Source organism: Lampetra planeri, chromosome 43, assembly GCF_965212315.1.
Source record: "Lampetra planeri chromosome 43, kcLamPlan1.2.h2, whole genome shotgun sequence".
Lineage (NCBI taxonomy): Eukaryota > Metazoa > Chordata > Hyperoartia > Petromyzontiformes > Petromyzontidae > Lampetra > Lampetra planeri.
In genome coordinates, this window is record NC_136149.1 from 8,409,323 (window position 1) to 8,426,066 (window position 16,744).

Consider the following 16,744-nt stretch of genomic DNA (forward strand, 5'->3'; position numbering starts at 1 on the left):
GATTTGTTTATCTTTCCTATACTTTGCACTATATGATGCAATCCCTTAAAAGCAAGTTGGGGGGGGGGGGAAGGAGAGGGGCGCCAGGCACAACGCATCGGGAGGGGGAGGGGGGCGGGGCCAAAAGGATGTGCTAGACGATGTGATCTACGGCGCGAAAGCGGCCGCTGCCGCACACGCCAACGCATTGGACAGAGAGGGGGAGGGGAGGGCGACGGTGTGGAAGCGATTGTGCGCAAGCGACAAACTACTGCACACGCCAACACAATGGACAAAGAGGGGGAGGGGAGGTCTGAATACACATTATAGACAAAATAACGAAAATGCCCATGTTTATTCCAATGCTGGCTGACCAATGAAGAGAGCAAAGTAAGGTAAAATAGTGCCTGTCAGACAAGATGGTCCAAAAAATTTTGTAATTAAGTCTTTTTTGCGTGGTTGATAACATCTTTCCAATGATTACTAAGTTTGTACCCATCATCACGGTTGAAATTATGTCTGTGTTTGTATATTTGTATGGCTTCGTGTACAAACCTTTGATGGTAGCCGGGAGGTTTGCAGAGAACCTTGGTCTCGGAAAAGACAATTTCATGAGAGCCCACCGAGTTGTAGCAATGATCGGCAACGGCAGAAGAATCAGTTCTGCCGTGTTTCAGATCTGACTTGTGCTCGCGGACACGATCAGAAACATGACGTTTCGTTTCTCCAATGTAGCAATCACCACAAATGCAACTCAATTTGTAGACTCCAGGATACTGTAAGTCAGGAACGACATCCTTCACAGATGGAATCAGATCACGGATTTTATGCACTGTACTGAATCGGACTTGGATCTTATGTTTGTTTAGAATTTTGGAGATCTTTTTGGTCACGCCTGCTATGTATGGTAACGTGATGGTTTTGGTCGGAGTTTCATGTGGCTGTTTCTGTGTGGTGGGAGAGACAGCTTGGCGGATAGTACGGTCAGAGTATCCGTTCATCCTGAGGGCCCGATGTACATGTCTTAATTCACCGGTCAGGTGGTGTTTGTCAGAAATGCCATGGGCTCTGTGGTATAGCGTTTTGATGAGAGAATTCTTTTGAGATGGGTGGTGGTGGGAATCCGGTTTCAAGTAAGGGATTGCATCTTGAATCATTGCCTCACTTGATGCAGCTAATCTGGCAGTGACGGTCCCACCTGATGACGGAGACTTGTGTTGCCTCCGAAACGTCGTGATTTTTTGTTTTTTATTTTATTTTATTTTCATTAATTTTGATGTTCTACCTACGTGACTTTACCGAAAAAAACCTAAGAATAAAGATAATTTATGGGTTCCGATATTCAAATCACTTGCACGACATACGTTATTTGTATGAAAGGATAATACCCATCCATCAGAATCTGATCCGGTGTGCCGATGAGAATCGGATTCGAGCGCAGGCCGATGGCATCTGAGTTGATTTGATTTTTAGACCCAAACCTTGCTCCCATAATAAGGCATTCAGTGTTCTTCGCGTGTTATTTTTTCATTGTTTAGGGTCAGGGGTAGTAAACCGAGACTCTCTGTCAAAGCCCCCCAGTCAACCTTCACTTGGTGAGAGGTTAGTAAATCGCATCTGCCCACACAGCCTATAACTGCCTTCCCTCAGCTATCCTTGCTATTAGCTCATTCATTCGTCACGCATAGACCGTGAAGAACCGTTGCGCTCTTGCGACAGCATTCGCATCAACTGCTCTTGGCTGCCGTACACCGGCGTCTCGAGTGATTTGTTTGATCCACGGAACGCGGGGGGGGGGGGGGGTCGCTACCATGTGGGAGGGCGGCGCTATACGTGGGTGGCGCAGTGGCCATGTGTGCTGGGTTGTGAACCCGAGTTTGAATTCCAGCTCCCGGCCAACATCGATAACGAATATCTGAACTGGACTGGTTGACTCAGCTATGAACGCGTACACGGTGCGATGTGTAAACATCAGCACTGGGGAGATATAGCAGGCGGATGTGCGAGTCACACCACCCCCTCATGTGCCGTGTTGGCCTTCAAAGGTGCTCACTAACAACACGCGCATGTGGCCTGTGATTCAGAATTGCGGAGTCAGCGAAGGTTGGCGGATCACACAAATGTTGTCAGATTCCCTTCCCGCGGGCGTCCAGGAGGAGCCATACCCAGGCTCGCCAGGAGAATGCGGTACAGCGAAACGTGGACTGATTTTATAATACAGGTTTTTTTGGGTTATATCGCGTAAATATCAGTGACATGCGGTGAGGTCAATGGCTGGGGAGGCACTGGCTAGTGTCAGAGCCAGATTCACACACTGAGGGGGGGGGGGGGGGCGTGGCCTCACTGAGGGGGGCATGTCCTCACTGAGGGGGGCATGTTAGACACGTCCCCCTCAGTGAGGCAGATGTGATAGCTGCCTCCCTTGGTGCTTTTTCATTGCAGCGAGTCTAAATATCTTTATACACATACGTGAAATAAGTTATCTGGAGTATGGAAGGCGAGGACATGAAAAGAAGGGGTCTACAAACATTACATTGGTGACATACTGAGATGGTAACAGGCACGCGCTTATTGCCCGCACTCCATCCAGTTACTGATGGGTTGCGCAATCAGAGGGGAGGCTGAGCTCGTTGCTGCCTCACCTCTCGTCTCTTCCTGTATTTGCAGCGGAGCTCCGCAAATTTGATGATTTTGACTATAAAAATGATTGGAATCGTACAGAAACTACATTTATAACACAGATCAGTGGAAAAATCTTAATATTTATTTGATTTGATTATTCTTTTTTTTTTACTTTTCGTGACAGCTATTTTCATTGGAGTATGACAGGTGAGGCTCTGCCTCCCCTGCCTCCCCTGACCGCACGTCCCTGGTAAATATATAAATGTGTCGTTAAACTCGCCACCACCCGACACAGCCAATTAGTAAGGTTGTCCCGTAAACAGAACGTGCCAATTAGTTACTGGTACAGCACACCGGTGTGTTAGAGAGCAAAGCCACAACATTTACAATCTGAGTACAACGTTTCGCCAGTAATTACGAGTTTCATCAGACGACAGCCAGATTTGTGGGCTGATTTCATCTGTCCTATTTGTATGGGATAAAGTGTTGCCCTCCTCGCACGCGTGGGTTTTCTCCGGTTGCTCCGATTTCCTCCTAAATGTATGAACACTCGTTAATTAGCTGATATAGAGGACCGCAGAGCTTGACGGGGGAAGGGACAGTGCTTTGGCGCCGGCTCGGCATGTAGCTGCTGCCTTGCTTGTTTGGGGTTCTGGCTCGTGCCTCAGAATCGTTCTCTCTCTCTCTTCGAGCTGTAATTGAATACCGTGCGGTAGCGCATTGCAAGTTGACATTGCTATTAATAGCTCGTGTGGGCTACACTGGAGATTTGCGTCTTGTGCGTGCATGTGTTTGTGCGCTTGTGCGCTTGTGCGTGCGTGTGTGCCAATTATCTTCGTCAATCCCTGGCACCTGGATCTGTTCGGTGCCTTTGACACTAAGGATTAACTTGAGGTGGTGGCTGCTTTCTACTCGTACAAACTCCACTCGCTAAAAGTGCACCACGCCTGGTACAAGCGCTGTGGTGATGTCACCACCACTTAGTGGCGTACGGCGACGGCTGTTGTTGTTGCTGTGCGTGTGAGCAGTTAGCGTTCTGCGCTACGAACCTGGCAAGCCGAGTTCGATTCACATCGGTGCCGATGATATGAATCGATCCTGGGCCTCCTCTCGGTCGACTCAGCCTTACATGAGTACCTGGTGCATTGTGTAAACATGAGGGAGAAAAAGGCGGCCGGGTGTGGTGTTGGCCACCTACCCCCTCGTGCTCCATGCCAAGAAGGCGCCGCAGTGACGAGATGTTAACTACCTTGCCTGGGATACAGGAGCTCGTGGGTTCGATCCCAACCCTGCTGCCTGTATATTTGGAGTTTGCATGTCTCTCTCTCTCCCTGTGGTCAAGTGCATTTTTCTCTGGGTTCTCCAGTTTTTCCCTCCACATTTAGAATCGATGTGTATTCAGACTATTTGGCTGCTGTAAATTTCCACGTGATGAACCACTTTGTTGAGCTATCATTTGTGGCCAGGTCGCTTCTCAAAAAGAGCTATGCAGCTCAGTGAGCCTTACCTGGTGAAATAAAAATAGTTTCGTTTATAGTTTAGGTATTATAGTTTTAATCTTTTCATACGTGCTTTTTACGAACAGCACTTGCCCCTACAAGCTGTTGAAGGCTCTTTGGGGAATCTTTGTCTTTGTGCACAGCGAGGGCATCGAGTCGATCCTGCCAAGCGACGCGCACGAGCGCGCGGAGGGGCGTCTCCACGTGTCCATCACGAGCGCACGCACGCGGCGCAACCGCCTCGTATCGCACTTCAGCTCACGCGACGAACTCATGCAGGTGACGTGCACAACCACAACACAAAACACAACCACACACACCAACCTCCACACAGACAACAACACGACAATAATAACTCTAAGAACAACAAACCCAACAACAGCAACACAACAAGATACGAGGGGACAACACATATCCCATACAGAAGGGACAGGTGGAGTCCACAGTTTGCTGTACTGCCTTCTGTCGAGCCAGGGAATGGTTCCTCCTTGAAATCCTGTGTGATCCACCAACCGTCGCTGCTGTATGTGTGTTGAACTTATTTCGCACCATACGTAGCTCACCGTGCTAATCGGAGGTGCTGCCTCCGCAGTGCAGGATTATAGGCCACGTGTGTAGGTGCCAGCAACACAATACAAATGCTTCCACCGAAACCACCGTCGCTCACGCTCACACGAACAGCATCAGCTCCGCCAAAAGTGTTGCAACCACCGACGCTACCAAATGCACAACCATCAGCACCACCACCAAAATTATCTACAGTCATACCAACAAAACCAACAGTCTGTGTAGGCCATACAGGGGATCTTTGTCTGTGTGAGTGTGCGTGTGTGTCTGGGTGTGTGAGCGCGTCTGCGTGTGTGGGAAGTGGTAGTATAGCACTTAGCGCGCTGCACTACGAACCCGGCGACCCGAGTTCGATTCCCGCTCACGGCAAACATCAGTGACGATTTTCTGAACCGGTCCTAGGCTTCCCCTAAGTTGACTCAGCTCGACTCAGCCTTAAATGTGTACTTGGTGCGATGTGTAAACATCGCCACTTGGGAGACAAAGGCGGTCGGGTGTGGTGTTGGCCACCCACCCCCTCGTGTATCGGGCCGGCCTTCAAAGGTGCTCGCTAACAGCACTTGCCCACAGCAGTCTGTTGAAGGCTATACGGGAGATCTTTGTCTTTGTGAGCCCAGCGACGTGACCATGATGTCCTGGGCTTTTTCTTTGATTAATTTGGTGTGCAACGATTATAATTGGGGAGAGAAAAGCAGCCACGGTGTGAGGTAGTCGTGCAGATGTGAAATTCTAGCCACACATAGACAATTACCAAGACCATCTTACAAAAGTACCGATTATGGTTTTCGTTATATAATTACAACATAATTTGTGTGTGTGTATTCATATTCTTTGGGTCTTTCGGTAAAGTCACGTGGATAGGTTCAAAGAAAATAACAAAAACTATTACCTGTGTGCATGTGCCTCTACCGCATTGATGATGAAACCCACTATGGACCAACTTACCACATTATGAAAGGAAACACCTGGTGCTTTGGAACATTCCTTGAGGCCAGGGCACAGCTGTCCTGTTTCTATGCGCACGCTTGTGTGCCCTGCTGTACGTGTGTGCGCATGTGCGAACGGTGGCGTAGCGGTTACCGTACTGCGCTACGAAGCCAGGGACCCGAGTTTGAATCTCGCTCACGGCCGATACCAGTGACGAATATCTGAACCGGTCCTGGGCCTCCCCTAGGTCGACTCAGCCTGGAACGAGTACTTAGTATGGTGCCTGAACATCAACACTCGGGAGACGAAGGCGGCCGGGCGTGGTGCTGGCTACCCACCCTCGTGTGCTGTGCTCGGTGCTCATGGAGGATCTTTGTCTATGTTTGTGTATACTTATTGTGTGTATGTATCCACCTATATGCATGTTTAGGTTTCCGCGTTCATGTATGGGTGTGCCAGAATGTGTAACGTAAGCTCAGAAACACATTAAACCTCCCCACGGTCTCCCGACGTTTACAATCGGCAGGTGCCAGTCGTCACATCCAGCCCTGGGCTAGCATCGGCAAGAAATTCCACATTCCTATGATGGGGATCACCACTCCACCGGACATGCATTTGTTACCTCCCACAAAGCGGTATTCCTTTTAATCGACCATGGAGGGGAAGACGACGATTGGCGCTTGCGGCCCTTAACTGGGATATCAACTCGCAGCTTCTGGATGCGATTCAAGATTTCTGGGGCCAAGGGTGGAGAGCTCGTTAGAATCCGCTCTGCTGCTTTGTTGTAGCGATCCCACGTGCGCGCCAATGGCGGGACTCGGCAGTTGGACACGTTCGCTCGAGCAGGTGTATATTTAGCCAACGGAAGCAGAGAAGCAGCCTCCCTTGTTACGCTCGGGATGAGCCTAATCGCTCGGTCTTGTTTGTTTAAATGAAAAAAAATGACACTTCAAAGAGATGGATATTTGGATATTGGAGCAGGTGTAGGAAATTGCAGTGTAACTTTATCCGGTTTGAGAATATAGCGCTCGGCAAATATTTTTTTAAACGGACGGGAGATAACGATGTACCCGATAAGTGGATTATCCAGTGGTTGCTTTGTCGACTACAACAGCATGTATTTACATATGAAGTCAGCCTTAGACGCGCACTCACAGATGTGCAGTGAGTTTACATTGCTTATCTAGCACAGGTGCGCTCCATCCCATCAAGCCTCGGAAGCGAAGTCTGGGTTGAACCTGGATGGTGCGTGAATGGGAGACCACTATGCATGAACCAGACGTGATAAGCATTGTGGGCAGCAGAGGGCAGTGCAGGAAAATCTAACTGTACCGCATTTCCATCACAAAGACCAGACTGTTGGGGAAGGTGTTGTTCGCAAGCACCTATGAAGGCTGGTACAACACACGAGGGGGTGGGTGGCCAGAATCACACTTTTTTTGTCTCCCGAGTGGCAATGTTTACACATTTGGACACAGGTGCCAAGATGGCGAGATGTTAACTACTTCGCCTGGTATACAGGAGGTCGAGGGTTCGCCTTTATATTTGGAGTTTGCATGTTTTCCCCGAGGTCGTGTTTAGAGTATTTGGCTGCTGTAAATTTCCACATAATGAGAAGCCACTTCGTTGAGTGATCATTTGTGGCCAGGTCGCTTCTAAAAAGAGCTCCATAGCTCAGTGGGCCTTACCTGGTAAAATAAAAATAGTTTAGTTTATTGCACCAGGTACTCATTTGAGGCTGACTTGACAAAGGGGAGGCCCAGGACCGCTTCCTATCATCGTCACTGGTGTTGACGGTGATTGTGGGAATCGAACTCAGGTCGGCCGGATTCGTAGCACAGTGCGCTAACCGCTACACTACCGTTCCCAACAGAAGCATACAGACACAAAGAAAAGACACACACTCATACAAACGCCTTCACTCATACATACATATACATTCAAACACAACCACAAACAAAACAAAGACAATGATCCCCCATATAGCCTTAACAGACTGTCAGGGCAAGTGCTGTTAGCGATCACCTATGAAGGCCAACACGAGGGGGTGGGTGGCCAGCACTACGCCCGACCACCTTTGTCTCCCTAGTGGCGAAGTTTACACACCGCAATTGGTACTCATTTGAGGCTGAGTCGACCGAGGGGAGGTCCAGGACCGGTGCAGATAATCGTCACTGGTGTTGGCCATGAGCGGGAATCGAATTCGGGTTGCCGGGTTCGTATTACAGTACGCTAACCGCTACACCACCGCTCCCTAACTAGACACACACACTAACTCATTCAAACACACACCAACAAATAATAGATTCCCCTTTCAGCCTGGATATACTTGTCACAGCAAGCGTTGTTAACGAGCGCCAATCTAAAGAAACAAGACACTGGGAGATTAGTAGAGGCCGGCAAAACACGCCGGGCAACGTCTCACAGCCGATGTTCATGACCACACCTGGGGAGACCCAGGCCAGATTTAGATGGCCATCTCAAGCAGCTGGCAGCTTGCGGGGTTGTATTGCGACAGGTTTAGCTTTCGTGCAATGCTTTGCATATGATTAGATAGTGTGGGTGTTGCAGCTCGCAACATCGTCGTCGATTTTTTTTTCCACAGCAAAGGCTAAATTACTGGTTGCTAAAGCAGTTTGAAATCCCGAGGTGATGTCGACTCCCGATGCCTGAATTTCTCCCCCGCCTGACCCTTCGAGAATGAGCTCTGATTGGAAGCAACTGAAACTTGGGGCAACCTCGTGGCTTAGAGTGCTCGTAATAGCCACGTGTAAAAAAAAATAAACTCAACACATTCGTCAATAACACTGCGGCCTTGAAAGAAAGAAATATATAATAGGTGACATTTCGAGCAAATGGCCTTTCTCCATAGCACGTAAAAAGAATTAAGGAGGACCGCAGCCTGAAATGTTGCTTCTTATATGTGTTACCTTTTAAGGTCATGCAGTATTATTGGTGAATGTGCTTAGTCGTATTAATTGTGCTTGTGTTACACTGCCAATGCAGCAGCATCACCAAATAATTTGTTTAATGTTGATATCACTGTCAGATTACTGAGCTGCCAATTCTAGGGTTGAGGGCTCACATTTGTACTTCGGCCAACCAAGATTAAACAAGTTAAAATGTTTGTGTGTGTTTGATTGCTTCAACCCTGATACCCAGGGCTCTTGAGGACTAAAATGTTTCAACACAGTAGTTGACAGATGCATACAGGCCAACTCTTCACACCTACATCTGCACAACCTCTCCCACATCATCAGTCATCCTTTCCTCAGCTGCTGCTGAGACCCTCATCACCCATGCCTGCATCACATCCAGACTCAACTGCTGCAACTCTCTCTTCTACGGCCTTCCCATAATCCCTTGCCTACAGACTCCACAGATTATCTAAAATGCTGCAGCCAGACTTCTCACCCACGGGATCCCGAAGCTCACTCCAACAATTTCCTTCATCATCTTCAAGATCCTGCACGGACTCGCCAACCCTCTTCCCTCTAATCTCACTCTGCTCCTCCAGCTCGTCTTTCCGGGGCGCTGATGCAGCCAAGCATCAGTGTGTGTTCGTAGCTTGTTGCGGACGTTTACCTTGCATCCAGTGTGGATGCTCCTCACTTACACGAACACGCACACCCTTGTTCCGAACTCCCCGACTTCCCCCTACTCACCTCCGCACACCTCGTGCACGGTAACCACTCTGTCTCCCCCGCTCTATCTCTCGCTCTATACTCCGCTATCCTGTCTTGCTTCCCTCACACCTCCGCCCTGGTCCCTGCCCTCAGCAGGGGATCAGCCAACACTCCTGGGGAGGACGCGGTGAGGAGGACGAGGTCCCAGGCGTCTTCTCTCCGACTCTCGTGTTCTTCATCCCTTAAGCACCAACCAACTCTCTGTGCTGCTCCGCACACTCCCTTATATATCCCTCCTCATTTGGAGTCCCCACCTACCCCCCATTAAGCTGGCGCCTCCACGGCGCCTCCGGCACGCACTCTCTCTTATCGCCTCCATCTCCCGCCTCTCCGGCGTCTACCCCGTGCCCCATTGCGCACACCTGCTCGTCCCCAAATGCACTCTCTCCATTCCTGCTTCACCTCCTAATTGCTGCCACGCCACTCCAGTGTCAGCTCACCTCACCCTTTTGCTAACCCCGTGTGTTACGCCACTACACAAAGGTTAACGGAAGATCTCAAGTGATCGGAACAGCCGCACGCCATGAGTGCAGTGGTGGAGTGAGCCCTCACCTGGATGAACAAAACAACTTCATTATTCAATTTTTGCTTGGATCGCGTGGGGTAAAAAATACGTGCCGTGCACCGCCAACCCGAACCAACATCATGGCCGATGTACTACTCTGCTTCAGCACCGCCAGAGAGCGATCCATGCGTATTTAACTGTGCACGTTTGACAATTAGAGTACGGACTTTTTTGCTTGTACAGTGGTACCCCGGAGATCGAACTTAATTCGTTCCAGAAGGCCATTCGAACACCGATTTGTTCGAACACCGAATTAATTTTCCCCATAAGAATTAATGTGAATGACATTAATTGGTTCTAGACACAAGAAATCTCTCATAAAGCATTTTTACACGAAGTGCATAAAATCATACAAAAAAACAAGAAACAATAAATAAATGAATAAGTATATGGATTTAATTAAATCAATTAACATTGAACTTCACTTTACCTGTGTAGTGGTGATACGCGCTGGGGTAGGGATCGTGTGTCAGCGCGTAGTGATTGGCTGTGTGTGTTGGTGACGCGCGCTGACGGTGAAGGATCAGGGGTCAGCGCGGGGTCATGGGTTATGTGGTAGTGATTGGCTGTGTGCCGGTGACGCGCTTGAGAGGGAGTGATCGTGTGGCAGCGCGGCGTGAATGGTTGTGTAGTGGGGAAAACGGATCGTAGGAACAGCGCGTCGTGATTGGTCAACTAAGGAGCGATGCTCACGTCGAGGTCCGCATACACTCCGTCTCCCGTGAGCCGGGACTATATAAGGGGATGCGCACAGGCGCACGGGGGGGGGGAGTACCAGCGAAGACTGAAGACGGAGAAGGAGGCGGAACCCTGGGACCCGGGGCCGAACGTCCGTGAGAGGGCCGGCTCGTGGGACTCAGAGGTTGTGGCCCACGCCCAAGCTGGGGTGGGCCTGTAGGCTCCACGGACGTTACGGGGTCAAGTGAAGTGTGTGTAGCCGGAGGAATAGAAGCTACACGAGTCAAGTGAAGTGTGTGTAGCCGGAGGAATAGTAACTACACGTGTCGAGTGAAGTGTGTGTAGTCCGAGGAATAGAGACCACTCGTTGTATAGTGACAAGTCAAGATTTAATAAAAAGTGTGTTACCCGTCAAGGAGTTTCCTGCCGTCATTCAAATACTTCAACTGGCGTCAGAAGTGAAACAGTCTTCCAAGCATGGATACAAGGAAGACCCGTCGGACTCACGAGATTGACCGCGAGGATAACCTTGACGACTTGGGCCAGCTGGCATCGGGGGGTGAGGAAGAAGAAATGCCGACGCCGCAGGATCCGCCGAGGGCGCCGGACGAGCGATTGGGGACCGAAGCCGTGCTCCGCGAGGCGCACTCCCGTTGCTCGCCGCCGCGTCCATCCTGGCGGAGATCAGCACGTCGGGAGGAGCGGGGACGTCGGCGGACATTCAACAGGGTCGCCCCGCGGATTCCCGCCAAAATGACTAGGGGATTCCCGCCCTTTCTACTGCGCGGCCATCTTTTGGCGGGAACGGCGAGCACCACGTGGCGGCGGTTCTCCAAGCGCGCCCGCTTACGTCATCAACGCGCGCTGCGGACCGCCATCAGACACCCGCCATTGGGGCCGCCATCTCGCACACCGACGGAGCGGCGGAGAGGAACCACGAGGCAGAGGACGACTTCATCTTTCAACAGCGCCTTCCAACATTGTCAGCCTTCAAGGCGGATGGCGGGGACTGGGGCCAATTCCAGCGCAGATTTCTGGCGCATCAGGAAATGTCCGCCTGGTCCGACGCTACGGCGCTGCGGGCACTGCCTGCCATGTTGGACGACAACGCGCTCGCGGCCTTCACGTCAGCACGGAGGTCGGACCGCTCCACGCTTAAGGCCGCGTTGGGTCTCATGGCCAAGGTCTACGGACCTCCCTCGGCGTGTCGCCATCATTTTTACGCAAGGCGGAAGGCGGACACGGAGACCGTGCTCGCCTACCGGACGGCGTTGCTGGCTCTCGCCGACGCCGCGTTCCCTCGTATGGACGAGGAGGGCCAGGACGCGATGGTCTTGGAGCAACTGCTCAAGTTGGCGCAGGACCTATGGGTCCCCATCAACATGGCCGACGAGATCGATATTTCTTCTTTGCGGGTCGCAACAAGTATACAGGCGCACGAGGTCCTTCAACGTAAACAGGGGGTCGTCTGCAACGCTGCCGTGGCCTCAGCTCCGGGCCCGGTGGTCACCGAACCCCAAGTTGTCAGCCCACGAGAGGAGGCGTTCACCACGGGACGATCGGGGGACTGGAGGTCGGGGGGTCGTTCGCCTCTGCGATCGGCCCGCAAGCTGGAGCAACCGAGATCTCCGACGACCCTCATCACGTGTTATAACTGCGGCCTCCGGGGCCACGTGGCGTCCGGTTGCCGCGCTCCACGTCAGCGCGCCATGGGACCTCGGCTGGACGACGACCAAGGCCCCAAGTCGTCCCTACTAACCCCGGCAAGTCGCGGCACCTCACATGCTCGGCCTACATGCACGACACACATGGGCCGTCGCGTTACGGCGGAGGAGAGCCGGTTAGGGTTCGGGGATTCGGTTCGGCGAGGGGGGTTCGGCCGGGACCGGGGGGACATTAAATGGTCGGAGTTGGGGCACAGAATAGTGGCTGCCTCGGCGGGATCATCCGTCGTTACGGGATTCATTGATGGGGTCGAGGTCAGGGTGTTAGTGGACACGGGGGCGTCGGCGACTAATGGGGGATCGTTGGGCATTATCGGTCAGATTAGGGCGTCCATTTGCATTGGAGATATAAAATTGTCGGGACCTGTTTTCGTTTCTTCTTCCTTGGCGGTTCCTTGTCTATTGGGCACAGATTTTTTGGCTAAAATGCCCATAAAAATTCTCATCGATCAGCGTTGCATTGAACTACCATTGGGTCGCCGTATTTCATTTTTGACGAACCCTACTGAAATTCGGACGGCGTGCGCTACGATACAAGCGTTGGCGACACAGACCGTGCACGTGCCCCCGGGTTCACAGATGTTAATTCCCCTCCGGTTGCGGAAACCGTGGGTGGGGGAGACCTCGGAACAAGGCATGCTTTTGGGTCCTTCAAATAGGGCTGTCGGAGGTCTCGATTTGTCGGTGGCTCACACTTTGGTTCGGGCTGACAAGGACCCGTTTGTGATGGTTTTAAACGCTGGGTCGCGGCCGGCCATTATTCAGCAGGGCACCGTGCTAGCTCACGCGGCACGGGTCCCTGCGGAAGAGCGGCTGGTTGCGCAGGTTGATCCGAGCCCCACGCGGAACATTACAGCGAGGGAGGACCTTGGATGGGTCGATTCGCTGTGCGCGGACTCGAACGATTTGTCAACGGTACAGTTGGGTGCGCTGCGGGCGTTGCTGATAGAGTTTTCTGATGTGTTCAGTAAGCATAAGTATGACATTGGGTGCACGAACCTGTTACGCCACCATATTGAAACGGGCGATGCGGCACCGGTCAGGCAAAATCCCTTCCGACTGAGTCCTGCTGAGAAGGAACACGTTCAGTCGGCCGTCAACGATATGCTGGAAGCCGACATTATTTCACCTTCTTCCAGTCCTTGGGGAGCACCTATTGTGCTGGTTAAAAAGCAGGACGGGTCCTTGCGATTTTGCGTAGATTTCCGTCGCCTGAATAAAATCTCTGTGGCTGACGCGTATCCGCTCCCCAGAATGGACGAGTCCCTCGATGCATTGTCTGGTGCGCGATATTTTTCGACTCTTGATTTATTATCGGGATTCTGGCAGTTGCCACTCGACGACGAGTCTAAACCTAAGACAGCATTTCGGACTCCAGGGGGCCTGTTCCAGTTTAACCGGTTACCCATGGGACTTCACTCCGCTCCCGCGACGTTTCAGCGCCTTATGGAGTTGGTTTTGTCGGGCTTGCAATGGGATACGTGCTTGATTTACCTTGACGATGTCATTGTTTTCAGTAAGACGTTTGAGGAACACCTCCAGCGATTGAGAGGGGTGTTCTTGAGAATGCGATCGGCTAATTTAAAGTTTAAACCGGCCAAATGCCACCTTCTTCGTAAGTCCGTTAGATACTTGGGCCACATTGTCGACTCTTCGGGGATCTCTACCGATCCCGCGAAGACGGACTGTGTCAGTTCATGGCCGACGCCCACGTCAGTTTCGGACGTGCGCAGTTTCATCGGTTTTGCTTCTTATTACCGCCGATTCGTTGAGCATTTCGCCACCATTGCAAAACCCTTGCACGCTCTAACGGCAAAAGGAGTCAAGTTCCGATGGGGACCGGAGGAGGAGGCCGCGTTCTGCTCCCTCTGGTACGCCTGGGTGGGTGCCCCACCCTTGCGTTATCCTGACTTTGCGAGTCCCTTCTTGCTAGACACGGATGCTAGCAACACGGGCATTGGGGGGGTGCTCTCGCAAGTCGTTGGGGGAGTCGAAAGGGTGGTCTCCTATGGTAGCAGGGTATTGTCACCGGCGGAGCAGCGCTACTGCGTCACCCGTCGCGAGCTGCTTGCTATTGTTTTTTTTGTACAACAATTTAGACCGTATCTCTATGGCCGTCACTTTACGGTCCGGACGGACCACGCGGCGCTTCAGTATTCATTGAGGGTCGCCCAACCCTCGGGCCAATTGTCACGGTGGTTGGAAGTCCTCCAGGACTATCAGTTCACGACTACATACCGTAAGGGGTTGCGCCACACAAACGCCGATGCCCTGTCGCGATTGTCGCCTTGTCACAAATGTGCGTGCTTATCGGGATCGGCGCGCTGTAAACCGACAGTTGGGGAAGGTATGGGGGCGTTGGCTGCGACCGCGGGTGCACCAATCGGGGATGTTCCCGCTACCCTTGAGGGAGAGGACTCGCTACTCTCACTGTCGCTGATTGAGTGGGGCCGTCTCCAAATGGAAGACAGCTCCCTGCTAGCATTGCGCCGCAGGGTGGGGGGTCCCGAGGAGGGCCGGGAGCGAACTGTCTCCTGGGTACTTAAGCAAGGCCTATTAATGAGATGGGATAGTTTGTCCCGGCGGCACGCACTTGTGGTGCCTTCCGCTGTGAGGGGGAAAGTTGTCCTGGCCGCACATGAACGCCTTTTGCATTTGGGAGTAAACAAAACGCTTGCTCTGCTTCAGCGTGACTATTATTGGCCGGGGATGGGGAGTGACGTGGTGAATATTCTAAAGGGATGTGTTGATTGCGCCAGACGGAAACCACCGCCCATGGCATCTAATCCACCGCTGCAATCTATTCAGGTCTCGCGCACTAACGAGCTCGTTGCGCTCGATATTTTGGGGCCTTTTCCAGTCACGCCTAGGGGTAATAAGTACCTGTTGGTGGGTGTCGAATATTTTACCCGGTGGCCTATGGCGTGGCCACTCGCCAACCAGTCGGCGGCGGCTGTGACGGACGCCTTTGTCCAGGGCTACGTCCTGGACAAGGGGGCTCCCGAACACTTGCTGACCGACCAAGGGAAACATTTTTCAAGTAAATTGCTGCAAGAGGTGTGCGACCTATTGGGTACTCCCCGTACCACCCACAGACGGACGGGATGGTGGAGAGACTCCACAGGACTTTGACTTCTATGCTGTGCCAGCAGGTGTGTGAGGCACATGTTGATTGGGACCTGCAGGTCCCGGGGGTCCTCGCCGCGTATAGAATGGCCCCCCATTCAGCAACGGGATTTTCCCCATTCTATCTGATGTACGGTCGGGAAGCCGACCCGCCCATGGAAACGCAGCTGGGCCTGTCCGCACCACGAACAAATTCGAAATTGGCAGAACATATTAAATTTAATATCCATAAGCTGACAGAGGCAAGGGAGGCCGCACGGCTTAATTCGCGGGCTCGCCAAATTGCAAACGAGCGGTTGCGTGCACGGAAGGTGTCCGTGCACGACTGGAAACCAGGTGATAGGGCCTGGCTGCATTGCCCTCAGGCACCTTTGGCTACGTCGCCTAAATTGTTGAAGCCATCGCGGGGACCCGTGGAGGTCGTGCGGGTTGCACGCCCCCAGTGTGTTCAAATAAAATGGGGAAAGCGCCGTTGGTACGTCCACCCCTCCCGACTGAAACCGTTCTCGCCTCCATATGGCCTCCCTTTGTGTCGTGAGGGCCGAGCATGTGACGTGACCGACGACCCAAGGGGGGAAATGTCTCTGCCTGATCCTCACATGTCTCCGCCTGATTCGCTCCCAGGTGTCTCGGAACTGACAGCTGCCGACCACCGGCGGCCGGATCTTCGCGGCGCGGCCGGTCCTTCCAGGCCCGATCCGCGCCGTCCAGAGCAGCCGGAGCCACCGGACGGTCGTCAGCGTCCCGTCCCATACGACGGACCGGCCAGGCGGACTCGCGCTAGGTCGCGCTACTTGTTATGATCTACCGATTGAGGAGTCGAGGCGGCCGGAGCGCCTCGTCACTGCATGTAGTCGCAGAGACACTGGACGCGTTCATTTTCTGGAATTCGCTTTTATTGTGTTGTTCGTCGGGCTGTACATAGCTTCTTATCTAGGTGTTGTGTGTGTTGTTGTTGACTTTTATTGCGTTGGTTGTCGATTTGTACATATGTTGTTGTTGTTGTTGTTGTGTTGTTGTTGTTGCGTTACAGGGCACACTGGGGGGTGGGGTTTTTCTTGTGTTGACGTTGTGTTGTGTTGTTGTTTAGTAGCCGGGCCGGCTGCGAGCTATGTGGGAGGGGGTGATGTAGTGGTGATACGCGCTGGGGTAGGCATCGTGTGTCAGCGCGTACTGATTGGCTGTGTGTGTTGGTGACGCGCGCTGACGGTGAAGGATCAGGGGTCAGCGCGGGGTCATGGGTTATGTGGTAGTGATTGGCTGTGTGCCGGTGACGCGCTTGAGAGGGAGTGATCGTGTGGCAGCGCGGCGTGATTGGTTGTGTAGTGGTAACACGCGCTGGGGAAAACGGATCGTAGGAACAGCGCGTCG

The 16,744-nt window shown here is 52.4% G+C and overlaps 1 protein-coding gene across 3 annotated transcripts in view; it reads left to right on the plus strand.

The window, feature by feature from the left end:
* Nucleotides 1-16,744, plus strand: part of LOC144732704 (patatin-like phospholipase domain-containing protein 4) — a 38,220-nt gene that overhangs the window by 12,234 nt on the left and 9,242 nt on the right. For 2 of the 3 annotated variants that reach the window (XM_078614280.1, XM_078614279.1), the window contains one exon: nt 4,244-4,379. In XM_078614280.1, coding sequence (XP_078470406.1) covers nt 4,244-4,379 — 136 coding nt within the window. Of the gene's footprint in view, nt 1-4,243; nt 4,380-5,841; nt 8,722-16,744 lie in introns of those variants that run through there. The other variant, XM_078614281.1, reaches the window with a different exon arrangement.